At 52.0% G+C, this 21,401-nt stretch overlaps 1 protein-coding gene across 5 annotated transcripts in view; it reads right to left on the bottom strand.

The window, feature by feature from the left end:
- Positions 1 to 13,464: 13,464 nt before the first annotated feature.
- Positions 13,465 to 21,401, bottom strand: part of PFKFB3 (6-phosphofructo-2-kinase/fructose-2,6-biphosphatase 3) — a 74,972-nt gene continuing 67,035 nt past the window's right edge. For 4 of the 5 annotated variants that reach the window (XM_042944797.1, XM_042944798.1, XM_042944799.1 and 1 more), the window contains one exon: positions 13,465 to 16,131. In XM_042944797.1, coding sequence (XP_042800731.1) covers positions 16,087 to 16,131 — 45 coding nt within the window. In that variant the 3' untranslated portion in view covers positions 13,465 to 16,086. Of the gene's footprint in view, positions 16,132 to 20,399; positions 20,423 to 21,401 lie in introns of all 5 variants that reach the window. The other variant, XM_042944796.1, reaches the window with a different exon arrangement.

The following is a 21,401-nucleotide window of genomic DNA, read 5'->3' as shown; positions in this document are numbered from 1 at the left end:
TTGGGCACCCGACTTGGCGAAACTGATGTATTTTTCTCTGATGTCCTAGAGCCCCTGAGAAAGTCTCAAGGTCACTCTAAAGTGATCGCCTGCTCTCCGATTAAAGGGTTGTGTTCTATGGTTTTAATCTGAGGGCAAACTCCTCCGGCCCTTTCTTTGGGAAACAGTGCCCAAGTTTCGTGGTGTGAGTCACATGGCAAGTTTACCCTTCAAACAGGAGACTCGGGAGCTTGGGTCTGGCGGGGCAGACGGCCAGCGCCACAAAGCGATCCAGGAGAACACTGGGGCCAAGGGATGCCTGCAGGAGGCTGAGGGATCCCGAGCAGCAGAGTCTTTGAGAAGGGCTAGAAGGACCGGCTTTCAGTAGCTGTATCTGGCAGCACGGAGCTCTTCTCCTAGAGCCACGCAGAGCTCTGCCACGTCCCGTGGCACCGTTTTCTCTCCCTCTCTTGCGGGAGGTTATGGAAAAGAGAGCCAGATCAGGGGTCAAGCTGGTTTAGTCCCAGCTGCCATCGTGCCTGAAATTACTGTCCCTCCGTGAGCCTCAGTTTCCTCCTCTGTTAAGTGATGGGGTCAACGAGAGCACCTCGAAGTTCCCAGCCCTAGCAATCTAAGCTTCTAGAACTAAAAAGCTCATGTTACAATGTGTTTGCGCTTCCCTTTGATAGGGACTAATGTTTTCCTCATGTATCTTTTGTAAAAGTTCCTCCCAGCACGTAGTGTTGGACCATAAGAGGAACCCCTTGAATTCTGGGTGAATGAAGGAATGAATGAACGAACCTGATTTAACCCAGGTCTTCGAACTCCCGCTGTGACGAGGGCCCCACACAGTAGCACGATATGCCTTTGTCCTCAACTGCCCTTGGCGGCTTCTCGGGCCACCCTAATCCTTTGTGAGCTGTGGATTTAAAACACCAAGAACTGCTTCTCCACATATAATCTGCTTGCCATAGCACCTACTCATTCCCGTACAAGCCCAGACTCTTGACTGGGCTAAGGTGCACTTCAGGGTCGAAACACAGCACCTGCCGAGTGCTTTTCCTGGTACGATGCCCACTCTCAGGCATGGTCTGAACTGGAATGTAGTTCGTGTGTTTCTAAAACAGAGCGAGCAAGCAGATCGCTCCAGGGAGACCGTGGTGTCTCCAGAAATTCCCTTCCAGTTTGACCGAACCCGTCTTCCTGCGGCCTGTGGTCGTCCGGCTAGCTTGGAGAGCTGAGTTTGGGGGTCGCCAAATGTGCCTCACTCCTTGGATATGGTGCTTTCTTAGTCCTGGTGAGGGATCTGGTGCCTTGCTCTTTGTGTGGTGCCTGAGGCCCAGAAAGGCCCAAACAGCTGAGCTGAGGTCACACTGCCCCCGCCCCCTGCCACCGTGAGCTGAGGAAACAGAGCCAACACTTTAACTCATAGGCCCAGAAGTCATCAAATGCCGAATGGCGATTTATGTCCCCCCTTCTTCCCCACTCCGTGTGAGGAGACGCAAAACCATTAGAAAAAGAGAAGAGGCCCCAGTAGGAAAATGTCTCAGCTTCTACGGCTCAGATGCAAAGGAGATCAGAATGACAGGGCCCAAAGGCCAGCCTGCTCACAGGGACCGTGTCTCCGGTCCCTTTCAGAGGGAGGGGCGGGCTTCTCTGACTCGGTCACAGTGGGTGTATTTCTCCCTTCATGTTGCTCTCTCTCTGTTGGCCATTCCTCAGTAAGTGCATCCGCCGAAGCCTTCTGGGGTTGAACCACAAAGTAAAGAAGTCTTGGACCAAGTTTCCCTTGAATCTTGGGGCTGCACAAGAGATGCTAAATTCGTTGTCCTGGGGACCTTCAGTGTCTCCATTTCCAAATGTGGTTTTTAAAGGAGTCAGTCTCTCTCTCTCTCTCTCTCTCTCTCTCCTTGTTTCCTTAACGAGACCTTCTGAAGCTCTTGCTCTCTTCTCTACCCAGCTCCCTTGGCTGTTCTGGAACTTTAAGGACCTGAGCATCCCTAGTGAACCCATCAGACTCCTAGGTCTGAAAGGAGCGGCCAAGGCCAAAAACATTCTCCAGCTCTGATGTGCAGAACGATCCCTCAGACTGCCACAGAAGAGGCATGTAACAGCCACCTGCAGCCTGCAGCGGGGTGACCCCCCCCCCTCCCAAGTCACACTGGAAGGCGTCACTGGAATAAGTAAAACCGAACCCCTCCAGGCTGGACAGTCACAGAAGGTGATATTGGAAAAACTGTTTTCAGCACCTTACAGGGAGGATATTTTCAACCGGCAGGCTTCGCCCAGACGGCCGAGTGAAATCTTCCCTAATAATTAAGACCTCAGACGAAAATGTGAGCCAGGACGATGTCGACTTACAGGCCAGGCCACTGCCTCCCACGCAGTCAGGAATATTAGGTGCTTGACATTTCAGGCAGTGGAGGGCGTGTCTTCATGGAAATCAAACGATCAACGTTTAAGAAACACAAACTCTGGGGCGCCTGGGTGATTCAGTCGGTTGAGCGTCCGACTTCAGCTCAGGTCATGATCTCGCAGTTCGTGAGTTCGAGCCCCATGTCGGGCTCCGTGCTGACAGCTGGGAGCCTGGAGCCTGCTTCGGATTCTGTGTCTCCCTCTCTTTCTGCCCCTCCCCTGCTCGTGCTCTGTCTCTGTCTGAAAAATAAACTAAACATTAAAAAAAAATTAAGAAAAAGAAAGAAACACAGAAGCTCATCTATGAAGGAATATCCACAACTCCACAGTAATATAAATACATGGTTGGGTAAGCACTTAAATGGGGAGAAGGGGCACATTTTCCTTAGGGAAGAATCGCATGTAATAAATGTAAAAGGAATGAGGGGAAATAGACAGTTACCACTAGAACATCACAGCAATTGCTGCTAGGAAAATACACTCACGGGTGCTAACATCAGGGGCTGCGGGGCGCCTGCGTGGCTCAGTCAGTTGAGCATCTGACTCTTGATTTTGGCTCAGGTCATGATCTCATGGTTCATGAGTTCGAGCCCCGCATCGGGCTCTGCACTGATAGTGTGCAGCCTCCTTGGGATTCTCTCTCTCCCTCTCTCTGCCTCTCCTCACTCTGCCCGCCCCATTCACATGCTCTCCCTCTCTGTCAAAATAAATAAAACGCGAAATAACTAAACAAATAAATAAATAAAATCAGAGGCTGGAACTTTAAGAAACAGATATTTGTATGTCCTCAAAGTATCTCTCCCGATATATGTATTAATTACAGTGGCATTTTAACAAAGGTCTGCAAATTCTTGGACACGCCTCCCTTCGGGAGGGGGATCCAATGGTCTTCCCCTGCATGGGAAGTGGACTCCGTGACTCATCGCCAAATAACTAAAAATGGGAAGAGAAAAATACTAACTCTGCAGTGGCAAAACCCGGCAGGTGCCACCTGCCAAATGATCCGTTAACGTGACCAGTGATGTCATGTCGTTGTCACAAGTCACCTCACCTCTGTGCTCTTCTTCCCCACCATGCAGAGCCTTAGTCCAACCGTGAGAAACCATGAGACAAACCCAAACCGAGGAGCGGTCTCCAAGACACCTGATGAGCACTCTTCACATCGAGGCCATGAAAGAATAGGAACGACGGATTGTCACGGATCCGAAGAGGTTAAGGGTATACAACCAAATGCAATGTTCCCTCCTGAAATGGGATCCTGGAACCGAAAACGGACATTGGTGGAAAAACACAGGAAATTTCAAATAAAGTCTGCAGTTTTGTTAAAATAGTGTTGAACTAATGTTACAGAGCCTGGTGTGAACTCACAAACCGGGAGATCATGACCTGAGCCGAAACCTAGAGTCAGACGCCCAACCGACTGAGGCACTCAGGCACCCCTAAGCTCTTCATTTTAAATATAAGCAATCTATGGGGCGCCTGGGCAGCTCAGTCCGACTTCGGCTCAGGTGATCTCGTGGTTCATGAGTTCAAGCCCCGTGTTGGGCTCTGTGCTGACTGCTCAGAGCCTGGAGCCTGCTTTGGATTCTGTGTCTCCCTCTCTCTCTGCCCCTCCCCTGCTTGCATTATGTCTGTCTCCCTCTCTCAAAAATAAATAAAAACATTTTTAAAAAATTTTTAAATAAAATTAAGTATATATAAGAAATCTAGGGATGCCAGCTTGCAAGTGTTCATCATCCTAGCAGCAAACACATGGTAAGTGTTTGATGAATGTTTCCTTCATTTCGTGGACTTTATTCTAATGACTAGGGGGTAAGCAATTGTCCCCAGAACCCAGGTGTCCTGGGCAAGTCCAAACAAACCCTGACTCTATAAAGGAAGGATAATAATTTTTTAAAGTTTTGTTTTTAAAAATAAAACAGAAATAAAATAAAAACAAGAAGTAGCTTCAATGCTTTCACTGACCATCAAGTTCAGATTTTCTCTACATACAGTTCACGAAACCAAAAGGCAGGCATGCCTATAATCTAATCTGCTGGGCAGTGGGCACAGAATTTAAATTTTTGTTAATAGGAGGTAGACATTACTACACATTTAGAAGATAAACCATGAGGACTGATGGTAACCAGAGTAAGTATTTCATGATATGATTTGATAAAATAGGTTTTAATCTCGCATTAAACGGCACAGACTCTTAAAGAATTCTTGGAATTCTTTAAGAAACAATTATTTTACACATTTTACAGATCTACACGTTTACGATTTCACCCTTTGGACTTTGTCAGAAACACCAAACAGAGTTTTGTCTTTTCCAGTCCTTGGTAATCTACTGACTTAAAGCAAAGAAAAAAAAAAAGCCAACTCCGAATACACCTTTGGAGTTTAGTTTTAGAATAAAAACTGTTTGAGTAATTAGACCTTTGCATTCCTGAAGATAAAACAAACATGCAGCCTTTTTATCCCATTTTGCTCAGTAAAACTGTTCAGAAGATCAAAAGTGGTAAAGACAATGTAAACTCGAACATTTTTTCATACTGACATACATTGTTTTACTTAACATTTGGGAGAGTAACTCCCTCTGACTTGAACTTGAGGAAACACTTTTTTGCTTGCAAGACTATTCTAAGAACATTGCAAAGTTGCAGGAGTAAGAAGAGAATAACAACAGACTATATACCTTTTACCTAGACCTACCTGTGGTCAACACCGTGTCCCAGTTGGTTTACTCTTTATTCCCTCTCTCTCTCTCTCTCTCTCTCTCTCTGTGAATTTTCACTCAACCATTTTAGAGTAAGTTGTAGGTCTGCAGACACCATGGTCTGGGAACTTCAAAACTGTAAGAAATAACACAGAAGTTTTATCTGCGGGGATTTTTTTCAGTGTTTTCTGAAAATACTTTAAGTCCTAGAAAACACTCCCATCACATTTTAACAAATCTGTATGGCTAACCTATATTGCTGCTTCAACCGTTTAAAGGTATTTTTCTTTCCAGCTGGAGAATACCGGCAATATTGCTCATGTTTAAATATGGTTTTAATTTTCAGCGCTCGGTATTTCTTACGGATGTTCTCTGCTTTGCTCTCAAGGCAACTCTTCATCAAGAGGGTAATGTCCTTTCATACTAGCAGACAACTGGAAGAGGACAAAACACTGAAACACCATGATTACTATTTCTACCATTTCATTCTACCATATATCATTCAGAATAATGGAACAAAGTGATTCTCCCTATAAAGAAATATACACACAAGGCAGGGAAAGGCTGAAAGTCCCAGGGCTTATGCTACCTTGATTAAATAACTGAGGAGGTCTTACTTTTTGTGTTGTACCCTAGAATTTTTTTACATGCTGGGCAATGCAGCCAGGTGAGATCTGAGATGGGTAAGAGGCACATTCTCAGACAGATCGACTTTGCAAAAGAATACACGTGGGACTGAAGATCTGAGCTGGCCAGAAACCATTGCTGTTCCCCTTGCGTCTTAGAAAGTCTGCCCGAAAGCCCCAGGGGAAACCACGTACCGGTTTAAAGACCACTGTGCTAAATGAATCGTGGTGGTCTGAGCAAAGAGAGGGCTCAACTGGGTAAGATCACCTGGACCCAGATTCTTGGAAAAGCAATTAGGGAGATGGCCCGCCCCCATCTGACTCATGGGATCACAGGGCAATGCAGAGTTGCATGAGTTCCATTTCGTCCATTGGTAGCCACCATAGCATCTAACAAATACTATATGATCAGGATGGCAGCCGAGAATATGATATGTGACCAATCAGGTGAAAACCAATTTGGTTGGCAAAGGCAGAAAGGTATGAAGGAATCTGAACCACAGGATGAGGGCTCCCAAACGGTAGCCCTTCCTTCACTCATTTGCCATCATCTCATTCACTGTGAGGTTGGTTATTGAGTACTCACCATGTATATATAGACGTCTCACTTGTTCTGGTCCTCTGGAGAATAATCCTGACCCTTCAACATTCTGGACTCCCAGAGCACCCCACACTTAGCTTCGTGTTGTCATACGACTATGTAATGGTCTACTTATAAGCCTGTACACTTTATGTGTGTACATTTAAAGAGAGAGGGGAGGCTATAAATCCCAAGATCTGCAGGACGAGTCAGCACGCTGGAGACCCAAAAGAGCTGATGACGTAATTCCTATATGAAGGCCAGCAGACGTGACACCCAGGAGAAGCCAGTGTTTCAGTCTGAGTGCAAAGGCAGAAGAGGACCAATATCCCAAAGGCTGTCGGGCAGGAGGAATTCTCTCTTACCCAGGGAAGGTCAGCCTTTTGTTTCATTCAGGCCTTCAACGGATTGGGTGAAACCCACCTACATAACGGAGGGCAACCTGCTTTGCGAAATCTACCCATTTAGATGTGACTCTCATCCAGAAACACCCTTGCAGAAACACCCACAGTAAAATGTTTGACTTAATATCTGGGCATCCTGTGTCCCAGTCAAGTCGATACACAAGTGAAGGGAGACAGACCCAAAGACTGAGATCTAAAATTCAATCTTTTTTTATTAAATAATTTTTTAATGTTTATTTTTGAGAGAGAGAGACAGATAGAGCATGAGCAGGGGAGGGGCAGAGAGAGAGGGAGGCACAGAATCCAAAGCAGGTTCTAGGCTCCGAGCTGTCAGCACAGAGCCCGGCGCAGGGCTCGAACCATGAACCGTGAGATCTTGACCTGAGCCAAAGTTGGACACGCAGCTGGCTGAGCCACCCAGGTGCCCCTAAAATTAAATCTTAAAGGACTAGTGGGATTTGGTGGAATTGGAGGGAATGATTTCTGATCCAGGCAGATAGAGGAGAAAATGAAAGGGTTCAAGAATGAAGTGCATGGCTCAGGATGGTGGCAGCTGGGATTGTAAGGACTGGAGGTCTTTAGTGAGGGATTACGAGGGAACTTTGTTGCCATGATAACATCCTGTCCTTTTTCTGTGGGAAATGAATGGGTGGTCCTTGAAAGGATTTATGCATGGGTATTATCAGATTTCCACTTTACAAAAAAAAAAGGGGGGTGGGGGGGGTTTAACTTATAAAAACAATACCTACAGTTTCTCAAAAACGCAGTGAGCTATCACTATGGAAAACAACTAACAGTATTTGTTGGAAATTTCAAGTTTTCAAATAAAAATTAAAACCGTAGAAAACTTATAGCTAACATTATCAGACCCATAGTTTTTCAATACTTTAAGAATTTTCTTCGGGGTGGGGACGGGCACCTAGGTGTCTCAGTCAGCTGAGTGTCCGACTTCAGCTCAGGTCACGATCTCGCAGTTCGTGGATTCGAGTCCCACATCGGGCTCTGGGCTGACAGCTCAGAGCCTGGAGCCTGCTTCCGATTCTGTGTCTCCCTCCCTCTCTGCCCCTCCCCCACACACGTGCTGTCTTTTCTGAAAATAAATAAACATTAAAAAAATAATACGAAAATAATAAAAAAGAATTTTCTGGGGTGCCTGGGTGGCTCAGTCAGCTGAGTGTCCAACTCTTGATTTTGGCTCAGGTCATGATCTCACACTTTGCGAGATCAAGCCCCATATCGGGCTCTGTGCTGACAGTGTGGAGCCTGCTTGGGATTCTCTTTCTCTCTCTCTCTTTCTCTCTGCCCCTCCCCACTCTCTCTCCCTCTTTCTCTCAAAATAATCATTTAAAAAATAAAGTAAAATAAATTATTACGTACGTGTACTTTTTAAAAAGTTTGTAGTTTTCGTTTCAAGCACACTAAGCATGAGTAGAAGTAACCCACGTAACAAGGGCTCTTTGGAGCCTTTAATAATTTTTAAGAGCGAGAGGGAGTCTTGAGACCAGAAAGCTGGGAGCTGCTGCAGGAAGTTAGAGCGCTTCACCTGTTCTCAATTCGAAACCTTCCAAAAGCTGTGGAGTTGCCCCTTTCACAGAGCCCGGGTAGGAAGGAAACCCCTGGTTGTGTGCCGTTTCAGGGGTTAACCATTAAAGGAGGCTTCCCTCTGTTGGGGGCCCTGGAGGTGTCCCCACCTTGGGGCAGTGCACTGTAGTCACTGCCTCTGAGGTAGGTGAGGGGTTCCCCTTTTGTTTGCAGAGCAAAGAAACACCATTGCAATTGCCGAGTAAACAAACTTCTCCGGCTGTTTTAGGAAGAGTGAATATGGAGGTTGAGGATCTGGAAACCTACTCCCCTAAAACTATGCGTGTGTACCCCTGGGAAATTCTGTGTACCCCAGGAATAGGGTACCCCAAAAGATGCTGGCTTGGAAGACGGGGGGGGGGGGGGGCAGGGGAAAACACAGAACCTTAGACACTGGATATCTGGTCTTCAGGGCTCTGCAATCATCCTGAATCACAGCCCTTTGAAGAAAATCTATTCATTTAAATGCCCACAGACCTCTCCATAGGCCCAGGATACAAAAGCCTGCTTGCTAAAATTAACACGCGACTCAGTCCCCGTCTTGTGGTTGGTGATTCATCCAGCCGGGCCTGGCTCAGCTGTGTGGTTCTTAGGCTGCGTGATTTGGCAGTCTGACCAACGTAGGCTTACCCCCAGCTGTGGCTGGGCAAAACCAAGCAGGATCGTTAAGTTCTCCTGGCCTCAGTTCCACATCTGCGAAGTGGGTATAACAATATCCACGTTGCATTTAAAGCACCCGGTGCTATTAGACGAATAGCTACCATTTCGGTACTTACTCTGTGCCAGGAACTGTCAAGGTCTCTTCACTTCTAAGATTGAATCCTCACAAAAAGCCTGAAAAGTAATTATGGTATTTCTTCACTTCTAAGGAGAATTTTTGTCTTCATTTAACACATCCAGAAGTTGAACTGTGTCTCGCATCGGATGTACGTATGGTTTGTTCTATTTTGTGTGAAAACTTAACAAATCAGTGGTGAATCTTATAATAAAAAAAAAGTGGTATGAACATCCCCGCTTTACGAACAGGAAGCAAGTTAAAAAACATGACAAGTAACTTGTCCAAGGCCACGCATCTAGAACGTGGTGGGACAGTCGGACGGACCTGGGACCATCCGTCTCCAAAGCCTGGGGGTGCCCCATCAATTCGTGGCTGGCTGCCTCCCCTGGCCCCAACCCCTGGATTCTACCACACAGCCAGGACTTGGAAATGAGCTGAGTCCCCCACCCCAGGCCTTAAGAGCCGCCTCTGCCCCTTTCCTCACCAGATATAGTTGCCAGAACAAACAGGTGAGATGTCTTTAGACCAGTTCAACCGACATGTCCGAAGTAGTATGTCTCTGATGCTTGCGGCTTAGTTAAGGCCTCAGGGAACCGAAAACGGACAGCTTACCTGCACCCCCCACCCACCCACCCACCCACCCCCAGCATCGAGGATTCGTCGACGATGCCATGTCATGGAGTCTGTTTTTTTTTTAACATTTGTTTTGAGACAGAGAGAGCAGGCGTGTGCAGGGGAGGGGCGGAGAGAGGGAGACAGAGAATCCCAAGCAGGCTCCACACTGTCAAGGTGGAGATGGGGCTCCGTCTCACGAACCGTGAGATCACGAGCTGAACCAAAACTAAGAGCCAACTCTCAGCCGGCTGAGCCACCTAGGCACCTCCCTTTTTGGGGAGCACGTTATACATGGGGGACACTTCCCCGCTGAGCCCACCCTGATCCCTACTACCATCCCGTATCTCCCCCAACCCAGCCGGCCCCAATCTGCACTTCACCCCGTGCATTGAATCTTACGCGGCCAACGATCCCTGTGCGTGAAAGAGATGAGGCTTCTGCCATTGGCAGCCAGGCAACTGAATATCTCCAAAGACGTCTCCCCGGGAATGTGCAAACGATCCTCTTTAGTCCGAAGTGGCAAAAGTACCATGTTTTGAGCTGCCTCTGTTGTCTCTATGGGGGTTCTCTTTTAGTACGGTCTTAGGAGTATGTCCGAACCTGCAGGCTGAGAAACCAGTGCCTTTATAAAGATTACCTGGGCCATCGATGCATTGACTGCAAAGCCTGCTCACATGCCGAGAAAATCTTGATTTAAACCCACTCATGCTGTGTTGAAAAAATGTGAGCTCAAAATGAAGTGTTTAAAACAACCTTCATAGCGTTAACTCCACCAGAGTTCAGTTGCCCTGTCTTTAGTCTAAAAGATCGCAGGGGCACCTGGACGGCTCAGTCGGTTAAACATCTCTGACTCTTGGTATCCGCCCAGGTCACGAGCTCACAGTACGTGAGTTCAAGACCTGCATTTGGGCTCTGTGCTGACCTTGCAGAGCCTGCTTGGGATTCTCGCTCTCTCTGACCCTCCCCTGCACGCTCTCTTAAAATAAATAAACATAAAAAGAAAATAAGATTGCAAAGGTGTGGGGCAAAGATTAAATAAAAGCCTTTGGGAATCTAGGAGAGTCTGCACATTTTTCTGATCACTCTGGATGGGTCTCCAATTTGTATTTTAGGATAATTAGGATAACAGATTTGTTGCAAAATTTCTCAGCGTGTTGCTTCCCTTCTGCTCACAACGGTTGTTAATGACTTTGAAGTTAAAATAGTTACATTGTGGAATCTCAGTATTTCATTTGTGGTTTATTTTACTGCTTTTAAGCTGGACTTTTGTCCACCCAATATTTTCTTCTCCTTTTCAACAGTTTGATCCTTTTTGAACACTGAGGTCAAAATGGATAGTGCAATGCTATGATCTAATTAGCTTCTTCTCAAATAGCGGACTAATGTTCCCAGTTCTGTTTATTAAAATATCCCGTTTATAAAAAATATCCCCAACGATGCTGGCGAGAAAAATGTTAAATGAGCCAAGGGCAGAGGGAGAGGCGAGTCGGGCTGCCTGGAGGCTCCCACCGGCGGGTCTGGACTGCAGGTGGGAGCCTCCAGCATAAAGAGTGCAGGTGCCAGGGCACTTGGGAGGCTCAGTCGGTTAAGATCCGACTTCGGCTCAGGTCACGATCTCACGGTTTGTGAGTTCGAGGCCCACATCAGGCTCTGTGCTGACGGCTCAGGGCCCGGAGCCTGCTTTGGATTCTGTGTCTCCCTCTCTCTCTGGCCTTCTCGGGCTTGCACTCTCTCAAAAATAAATAAAACGTTAAAAAGAATTTTTTTTAAAGAACGCAGGTACCGCCCTGCCTTGCTGAGAGCAAAGCCACCAGCTGCTTTCTCGCCGTGAGCCCCTCCAAACGCCCTCATGCTCGCTCCCCACCCCTCGCTGGCCGCCCACCTTTCTGGCCCAGTGCTATCTATCTGCTGCCTCTTGGAAGTGCCAGTAAAATTCTTGGAGGAACTTCTGCCAAGACAGATTTGGGGCATGACCTGGGGATTTCGGAAATCCTGGGCCTGACGTGCTGCTGTTGCTGCTGACTCCTCTGGAGACCCTGACCACCTGAGCAGCAGCCGAGCACCGCAGGGAGCACGTGGGGAGGGCCAGCCCATCCTCCGGGCCCGACGGGCAAGCAGCTTTTAAAGCCCACCGGACGCCTCACCTGTTGCACTGCTAACTCCCGTTACCGTGGAAAGACCCCGGCCACGTGGAGGTGACATTTTACAGCGGTTAAAGCCACAAGCTTGAGAGTCCCAGAGACCTGGATCGGAACCACTAAAACCGGCCTGCCATGCTCAGGGCTAAGTTGCTTTCCTTCAGGGAGTCTCATGTTCTTTATCTGCAAAACGGGCCTGGCAACAGCAGGTTAACTCCCAGGGCGCCCCGAAGGATCACTGAAGATCATTAACTCGATATTTATTTAGTCTTGTAGCTGTTAGTACTTAGCACAATGACTTTATCTGCTACAGGGGAACTCCTGCTCTGGCTTTCAAGGTACAAAGAGACACAGGGTGTCTGGCTCACGTTGGGGACCCAGTGAACGAATCCATTTCCTTCTGGCATCCACCGTCCTGCGGCTTCCTGCCCCTCTCCTCCCCGTGACTCACCCACCTGGTCACCCTTTCGTCAATATTTATCCAGTAATTATAGCTCTGGCCCAAGGTCACACACAGATGGATCTCAGAGTTTGCCCAAAAGGTCACGACACCTGCGGACTCTCGTGACCCAGCAGGCCCGGGTTTTGAAAACGTGCACACATCCTCCTTCAGGACGGCCTTCTAATCTCCTGGGGCCATAACCTGAGAGACTGGCCCGACCTAGGGGTGAAGACCCACATCTGCGAAGGCCACGTCTCCAAGCCCTGCACCCAACGCACAGCGAGCGCTGAAACGTGGGCTCAGAACTTGAGAGCCCGGCCCGCACGGGGGTGTTCGCACCCCAGTCACCGGACAAGGCCCTTTACCCAAATGCTCTGCCCACCATGCCGGTTACAGAGAACCTCGGGAGTCGTTTCAAATGGAGGTGCCCAACTGCCGACTCCTGCTCTCTTCGCACCTGGGGCGGAGAACGCGTCAGGGACGCGCAAAGACGAATTTGGGAGAAGGGCTATTTCTGGAGTCTTTAACAGTGGGGCCCGTGGAGGAAAACTCGGAGCCGGTGAGGGCACTGCCGGTCGCCAATCCTCTGCCTGAAGGAAATGCCCCGGGCTCTCGTTCAGCCCTCAGCCCGGTCTGCGAGCGTCCTCATCGGTAGGCATGAAGGTGCGGAAGGAGAGTAACTTGCTCGAGGTGTGGCAGACTGGTCCTAGACGTGGACCGAGTGTTTTCCCCCAGCAGAAACGGGAAAGGGGCTGGGGGGGGGGGGGGGGGGGGATGGTGGAAGGAACCCGGAACCTGAAACACAATGGCTTCCTGTAATCCGCCCAGGGCCCGTCCCACTGGGCGATGCTTGTGTAAGAGACACTGCTGCCGTTCAAAGGGCTGAGGGGAAAGGACACGGGGTGAAGGGGATGCGAATTGCTGGGGCGCTCTGCCTGCGGTAATGGGACATCCACACGGGTATGCACTGGCCAAAACCCGTGGAACCAGAGGGAGCCCTAGTGTTCACCACGGATTCTAGTCAACCGTAACGCATCGATGCTGGCAATCAGTACTGGCACGTCCTGTTTAAAGATGACAGGGCTGGCGGGTCGGTCAGGAGCCCAGCGAGAGCCACCCAGTGCGTGGACCACAAGTGTCAGCTGAAGACCTCTCTTCCCGCCTCCCCCCTCCCACCCCCCAGAAAGGACCAGGGGCGCACTTCATCAGCGTATTTCAATCAGGTATTTTATTGTTCTGGCAACTGCAAAATATACAAATTTCTGAAAAGCATCCCCTGTTTGAAAGCTGGCACAGCGTCATCCCAGGTCATTAATTCAGACAACTATACAGAACACAGAGAAGTCATGAGTCACACGTAAAAGGCCCCCCAAAACCAACCACGGAACTACACCCAATCTATACAGCTTTCTATTTTCAGGCTCCCTTATACATATTAAATAAATAAATAGCACATCTGCTATCAAAATAATAAAAAAATAAATTTCAAGTATTACAAACGAAAAACATCATTGGTGCGGCCGTTCCTCTGCTGCCCGCAAATGACGAGCTTCGCCCACGGTCTCCGGACAGAATGAGGAGAAGGGGAAACCCACCCACAAACAACTATGCCAAGTGAACAAAATTGGTCCCAGGTGGTTTTCGGGGGGCTGGGGGGGGGGGGGCGGGGAGAGGCCATAGTCAGAGTGGCAGGAGCCCGGTGAGTGCAGGTCAAACACGTCCCCCAGCTGGCGCCTCGAGTCCGATCACGACTTTCAGTTGGGCAGCCTTCTGCAACCTCTGAGGTCTCGCTCCTCGTCCGCTGGCACGTTCTGTCGCCTCCTCTAGGCCCCGACAAACGCGTGTGCAGGATGTTCGCTTCGGTGGGTACTGACCTCAGCAGCTGGAGGCGGGCGGGGCACCCACACCCACACCCAGCCCCGAGAGCATCATCGGCAGGAAGGGTCAAAGCTCAGCGTGGGCTCCGACAACCGGTGGGAAAAGGAGGCCAGAGAGAGGGACGCGTGGAAGCCATTTCGCGAGAGCTGGGCTGCCAGGGAGAAGACCAACCCACAAGCACACGCTTGTGCCCGTGCACACTCGCCACCCGACGAGACTCAGTTGGCAGGAAAGGGAAAATAGCCCTTCTTCGGTTACATAGGAACAGAGATGTTACATATCCTCGGGCACGGTGCCCGGCTGGGGAGGAGGTTGGGGGGAGGGGGCGGGTTTTGGTGTGAAACCCACGAACTTGACCACAGGGCATCTACAGCACATCCCAGTTTCCCACTGAACCCCAACCAGAGAAACACGCGTTGTCCGGTGCCCTCTCCGGATGTCCAAGCCCCCACAGCCGCGCTCCCAGAGCCTGTCCCATAAGACAAGAGGGGGCGAGACCGTCAGGCTCGAAAGCAGAGGGCAAGCAAGGGAAGCGACCTTTGCCTCCAGCTTTGAGAGGTCCTTCAAAGGGTCGCTTGGACAAATCCTACGCCGGAGTCTCCAAATCGTTCTGTCTGGGCCTCAAGACGCCTCCTTTTCCCCAGGACGTGGAGGCAACGAGGAGAAACCAGGAGGCAAAAACTACAGGTATCTAGAACCACACGTCTCCCTGCTGTGAGCCACCCCAAAAAGATGCCACAGGTGCCACGAACACCAGCGAGGACACCGTCTTCTTCGGACTTCGCAGCCACCGGGCACCCGCTGGGCGTAGGGCAGGTGCTCCACAAAAACAAGCAGGACTGAGCTCAGTCCTCAGTCCTGCCAGGAGACCACAGGCAGCCTCCTGGAGGAAGTGGCCGCAAGTGAGGTCTCGGCTGGGCCACCGTCCCCACCTGGGAAGCACAGGGAGGTGACGAACATCCTGGAGGAAGGAGGTGACCCTTGATCATCTCTGTGCCACCATCCGGGTCAGCCTGGCAATGATCCACATGACTTGCTCACCGGCTGGTTTCCTGGGTCCCTCCGAGCTCCCCATGGCACGGGCGCACCCGACTCCCCACGTTCTTTCCGAGCTCCAGCCCCCAAGGGCACAAACCCCAAACATGTAAGTTTGTGGAGAGAAGGTACAACCTTCAGGTCCCGCCTTCTGCCGTTGAAAAAGTGCAAAAGCAAGCAGCTCCAGGGGGGGGCCTGGGGCCCAGGCGGGAGGGCAGAGACGGCAGAGCTCCCTGGGGGGGGTGAGGCCCCGGGACTGTTCCGGCAGAACCTTTCCTTTTGCCTGCACGGCCACACTGTGCGTGAGTCACCCTCTTCCGAGGCAGGACGCAGACCCGGCAAGCTGTGGACGCATTGCACGGTGGCTCAGAGCCTTCACCCTCCTCCTCCGGGACCGGCCCCAACCCAGCACGCGCCCGAGTCCTGCCCTCACGAGGCAACGTCCGGGGCCACGACTCACAGAAGAGCCTTGTGACAGTTTTCAACATCCCTTCTTCTTCAGCAACTAGACCCCCTTCGATTTTAGGATTCTGGGGCCCGTGTCCTCTCCCCAGGCTGGGAACATACCAGATCAGGATCACAGAAACGAAACAAAACAGAAGAGCCTGGAGGCCACCGTCCCCTCCTCAGGGCCCTCTCTCACCTCTTCCACCGCTCATTGTCCTTTCCGAGCCTCGTGGGGGGTCAGCGAGGCTGGGGGCGGGGGGGGGGGGGGCAGCGCGGGGTGCGCACACGGGAGGGGCCTCCTGGGGTCTCAGCCGCCGTCGGGGGCACGGTTCTGTCTGAGCGGCGGGCCCCTCTTCTACACCACCCACCCTGTTCGGAAGACGTCCTGGGGATGGCTGGCCTCGGGCGGGTGGAAAAGCACTAAGGAAAAGCTGCAGGAACAGAACTGGCACGGAGCCGACGGGCCTGCCTCAGTGCATCCTGGTGTCGATGCCACTCTGGGTGCTCTTCATGTTCTGTTTCCAGAAGAGAGGGGCGAGGAAGGGGAGTTAGCATTTCCTGTCGACTAGGCTTCTCATGACCAAAGCCATGCATGTGAGACCGCCCACCTCCCCCAGACAGAAAAACACAACCCTGGATGGGCGTCCTCACCAACTGGGCAGAAGAAAGCCCAGGGAGGCTCCGGGAATGTGGCGGGGGTTAAGCCCAGAGCTGCCCGGGGGGAAGGGCCTGGCAAGGCCGGGGGAGGCCAGGCATCTGCCTCTAGATGGGGAAGGAGGGTGGGGTGGCCCTGGCGGGTCAGAGCTCTGGGGAGCACTGAGCACCAGCACCTAAGGAAGCCTCCAGGGCCTGGCCCTTTCGCGTCTCGAGATCGCCCCCGCCCACACCCAGGGCCCTCCTGCTGCCCGCGGCCGGGCAGGGGACGAGCCGGGACTCTCCTCCCAACGGGGTTCAGGTAGACCGTAAGCTCCAGCCCCCAGAACCCACATTCTAGGAACATGGGCTCAGCAGCTAGAACACAGGTGCCCTGGGCTGAGTGGACGTCACAGGGGAGGACCCAGGCAGAGAAGGCAGGTGTCACTCACTAAAGCTCTCTTCCTGTTCCAACAAAAGCAATCTTGGCCACAAGTCCCACCCCTGAGAAGCTGCCAGAATCAAAAACCCCTTAAAAATGTTCTTTGGGGTGGTGGCTGACTCTTGATTTTGGCTTAGGTCACGATCTCATGGTTCCTGAATTTGAGCCCCACGTCGGGCTCTGTGCCTGGGATTCTCTCTCTCCCTGTCTCCCTGCCCCTCCCCTGCTCACACTCTCTCTCTCTCAACGTTAAAAAAAATAGTTTTTCAATCGGCTGGGAACAGATGACAGCTGCCACTGCACAGCAGCGGGCTCTCTGCCTGACTTGAATCCGCCGCAAAGAAAGGAAACACCACTTTTATAAGTGTTCTTTCCCTCCCTGTGTCCACCGAGACTGTCTTAAAGGGACAGGGTGAGGGGAGCGTGGACGCCGGGCACACACATATGCAGGATCATGGCAGCCCATTCCCCTCCGGGCAGAACCAAGGGCCCACCGTGGGGAAATCTCTAGGGACTCGCAGAACCCGCACTCAGACCTGAGCCCGCTCTCAGCCCGACTCCGCCCAGGCCACCCGACCCTCCAGTCACGAGCACATCAGACAGTGTCTGTGAGTGGGGGTCTCCCAGGAGGACCCTGTGGCCTTGCACCCAGTCTCCCCCGATGGGGTCAGAGCCCGGGATGCTGCCAGGTCCCGCTGCACCTGCCGGCTTCAACCCACCCTCAGACATCTCGCGCCCAAGGCTCCGAGCACCCACAGATGATAGATGCAACAATGACACTGGGGACGTCACGTCACTCACTCATGGTGCCCTGGCTCAGGCCACACGGAGGGGAAGGAGGGAACGAGAGAGAGAGAGAGAGAGGACCTCGAGACAATGGTGCTGCTCTTGAAAGACACAAGTCGTCCGGCACGGGTGTATGAGTCACATACTGCACGATAGCCCGTCGTCACACAGACCAAGATGCCCTGACAGGCTGAGATGCCATGACTCGGGGAGATGCAGAGGGGACAGAGAGGGGCATGCACCGAGCCATTTACCTTTCCAAGGTTAGTAGGGAGAAAACTTTGAGAAAATGTGACAAACAGTTCGTCTTTCAAGCATAGTGGGGGGAAGGGAAGAAACATGTCGGAAAAGAAAAACAAAACAAAACATTTTTAGTACTATCTTCTTTTCAGTGTGCATTTGAAACTTAAAAATCAAGGATGGCCGGATGGTCTGGTGGCCGGGAGCACTAGTGTGGCCCCCCAGGGCGCTGCATCCATCCAGGCTGTCGTCACCAACCGTGACAGTTTCACCATGAAGCCACGATCGCTGGTGTCCTCAGGCCACGACCCGTAAGCCCCCAGGGGTGCCCCACACTCCCCAGGCTCCCGGTGCTCCTGCTACTCAGGAGAAGAAATCCTACTGGCCTGTGTGGAAGGGACGGCGGGGGGAGGGGGGGGCATCAAAATACAGAGCAAGTGCAAGCCCAGGGGCCTCGGGCATCCCCCCAAAGTTCAGGGCACTACCTCCCCCACGATAACGACTACACTCCGCCAGACCCTGAGTACGCACTGGGCACTCTGCTAAGTGCTACGTGTATCCTCTCCTGATCAAAAACACCTCAAAGTGTCACCGCCTCCACCTTACGGACAAGGAAGCAGATGTGCCAGAATTGCGTCACCTCGCCCAGAATTCTAAAGAGGGAGGGTAGTAAAACCGAGACCCAAGCCCGGCTCAGTTCGATTTTAGCGGTAAGGTGTGGGGCCTGCAATCCCAGACACGGGCCCACGCTCCCAGGCTGGGCTGGATGCTGGGACCCCAGAGTGGCGTGGCGGGTCCAGAGGAGACATTTCTGCTGAACTGGAGGCATTCTAGCCGGAAGCACTATTAGCCACAGAGACGGGCAAGGTCAACCTCGGAAGGTGGGGGGATGTGCCTGAGAGGACCCTCCCAGCAGGAAGAGCTCTTTCCTGGCAACATCAGGCCACGGCCCAAAAAGAACAGAATATGCACAGAGGCAAAAGCGGAAGGCTCCAAATCCAAAGGCCCGTTTTCACCAAGGGGAACTCTTGATCTAGACACACTCCGTGTTCTACGCCTGGCTTCAAGGAGGTACCGGACATGGGGCGGTTCGTCTTTAAGACTGAGTTTAGGGGCGCCTGGGTGGCGCAGTCGGTTAAGCGTCCGACTTCAGCCAGGTCACGATCTCGCGGTCCGTGAGTTCGAGCCCCGCGTCAGGCTCTGGGCTGATGGCTCGGAGCCTGGAGCCTGTTTCCGATTCTGTGTGTCTCCCTCTCTCTCTGCCCCTCCCCCGTTCATGCTCTGTCTCTCTCTGTCCCAAAAATAAATAAAAAACGTTGAAAAAAAAAAATTAAAAAAAAAAAAAAAAAAAAAAAAAAAAAAAAAAAAGACTGAGTTTAACGGACAGTTACACACCCAGCCGTGGAGGGCGGCTGCATGGGGACCCTGCAAGGGCTAGAAAGGAAACCCAACAGCTCGGCCCGGTGCCTCACAGCTGCCCAGGACAGGGGTAGGTGAGCAGTCCCTTGACCGTTCCCAGAAACCAGCAGAGAGAAAGCAGTCAGCCTTCAGGACCAGGAGACCCGTTCAAGTCCTGGTTCTGCTACTGGCCGGCCGGCCGGCCGTAGGCAGGTGCCTCCCCCTCGGTCATCTGGTAAAAGGGACAGAACTGCCCTGCAGACCTCCTGGGCTTATTTTAAGGCCCAAAGGCACGGAACACACGTGAGCAAGCACTTTCGCCGTGAGCTGTCCAGTATCCCAAAATAGATTTCCCCGCAGGCGGTGCCACGGAATCGAAGCACCATGCTCCGCTACTATTTTCCAAGAACAAGCCCCGCTTTGAAGCTGACAGGCTGGACTCCTCAAGCCAGCTCAGTTTTTGCATCAAGTGGCGAAAAGAACTTAATCAGCAAAAGGGAGGACGGGCAGGTGTGACCTGAGGGGCTAGGGTGAGGTGCACTGGAACAGCGGAGACACTGAATTATCCAGCAGGCGCTCTGGCAGACCCTTAACCAGAAACTTCCTGCAGGGAGAGCTCCGGCCGAAGGAGAGGGGAAACCAAGGGTCTGACCGGAAGGGTCTGACCGGAACACTGCGCCTGACCCTGAACGTGACCGTTAAGGCTAAGCACGTGCTGGTACAGGACAACCGGACCCAGAACTACGGTTTCCCAGGGTGTCAGGGTCCGGGAGCCTCTGTGAGGACAGAAGGGGGGGGGGGGGCTTCAGGGCTGCAGCCCCCACCACACTCCCACCAAGAGTCCGTCCTCCGTTTGTTTTGCAGATTTTCCCTTCTAACGCGCAAGGCCTCTCCAAGGGGAGGCACAGAACTTAAAAGACAATGCAAGGGGCAGAAGACCCAGCCTGGCATGGAAATCTGACTCTGAAGGAAAAAGCAGACTTCTGTCAAGCTCGGGCCACCGCGAGCACTGGTAACTGGGACCCCGAGGGGCGTGCGAGAAGCCAGCCGTGTGCAGCAAGTGCTGGCAGCCAGACGCGCTGAAGGCAGCTGGGCCATGTGGCTTCTTGTCTCCTTTTCTAGAAGTTCATGAATCCTCCCTCCCTCCGCCCCCATGCCCATCCTTCTCTATCAGATTTGACAAAACCCGTCACCACCCGCAGCATTTTCACAGGCAAAAGGCCAAACCCGCAAGCAAGGAGAAAGAGGGGCGAGTGGCAAAACGATTCAGAGAAAAATACTTACAAACAGGCTTTCCCTAGCAAAGGCTGCAGAGAGAAAAAGCGGAGAGAGAGAAGTCAGTAGAGGACAGGGTACAGGCCCCGAGTCATTCGAAACCAAGGCATCCTCTGTGGGGACACGAAGCCCTGTCCGGCCTCCCGGCCTGGCCCACCCAACGGCTTCCAGACGTCCCGGGGATTTGGCCTGGCCACCTCAAAGGACGGTCCCGTCCAAGTCGGGAGAGCCCCAGCCACGCGTCCTCTATGACCCTCCTCCGGGTCGGCCCCACATACCATCCGACCCCGGCCCAGGCCAGTGCCCCCCACGTGTCTGCGACAGCAGCCGCTGAACTTCCAACTATGACCCCACGGTCTCCACCACAACTGGGCGTCACAGGCAGACCGCTTCGGATCTCAGCCTTCACAGAAAAACGCAGTAAAATCCTACAGCTACTGCCAGTGGGGACACCACGTGTCGGCCGCTCAGCACGAACTACCTCGCTGGCCCTGCCTCTTGCAGTAGGTGCCACGCCCCCATTCCACAGACGGGAAAACTGAGGCCTGAAGAGGTTCGGTGGCCTCCCCGAGGCTGCACGGCCCTCTCCCCCCCATCCCGATTCCAGACACCACAGAATTCAAATGAGCTTGAGGAGAAATGCAGGTTAAGTCTGTGGGCCTCAGCACGGAGCTCGTAAGTCTGACTCAAAATTCAGCCCGTGAGTTATCTGTTAAGAGCCCAGACGTGGTGGGTGGGGGTGGAGGTGGGGGGGAGGCCTCAAGGTGGCCCCCAAATATGTGCCCAGGAGTTTCTATGTCTCACGTGTTGGCAAAGATTCTTGGCTGTCACCGAGGAAAAGACTGCTCTTCTGAAAATAAATCTTCATGTCCAACAGCCAAGAGCCTTCAGCTTTTAATCTCCGTAGCACATGACACAAGTAAAATCTAATAGATTTTTGCTTACTGGTGTTTTTACTACCTGCTAAAGTAACTACGTGATGAAAGAAAGTGGCTGTTCCCAGGCCATCCT

The sequence above is a fragment of the Panthera leo genome, chromosome B4 (genome assembly GCF_018350215.1).
Source record: "Panthera leo isolate Ple1 chromosome B4, P.leo_Ple1_pat1.1, whole genome shotgun sequence".
NCBI classification, from domain to species: Eukaryota; Metazoa; Chordata; class Mammalia; order Carnivora; family Felidae; genus Panthera; species Panthera leo.
Note: the sequence above shows the minus strand (reverse complement) of the source record. Positions and strands in the feature narration are given on the sequence as shown.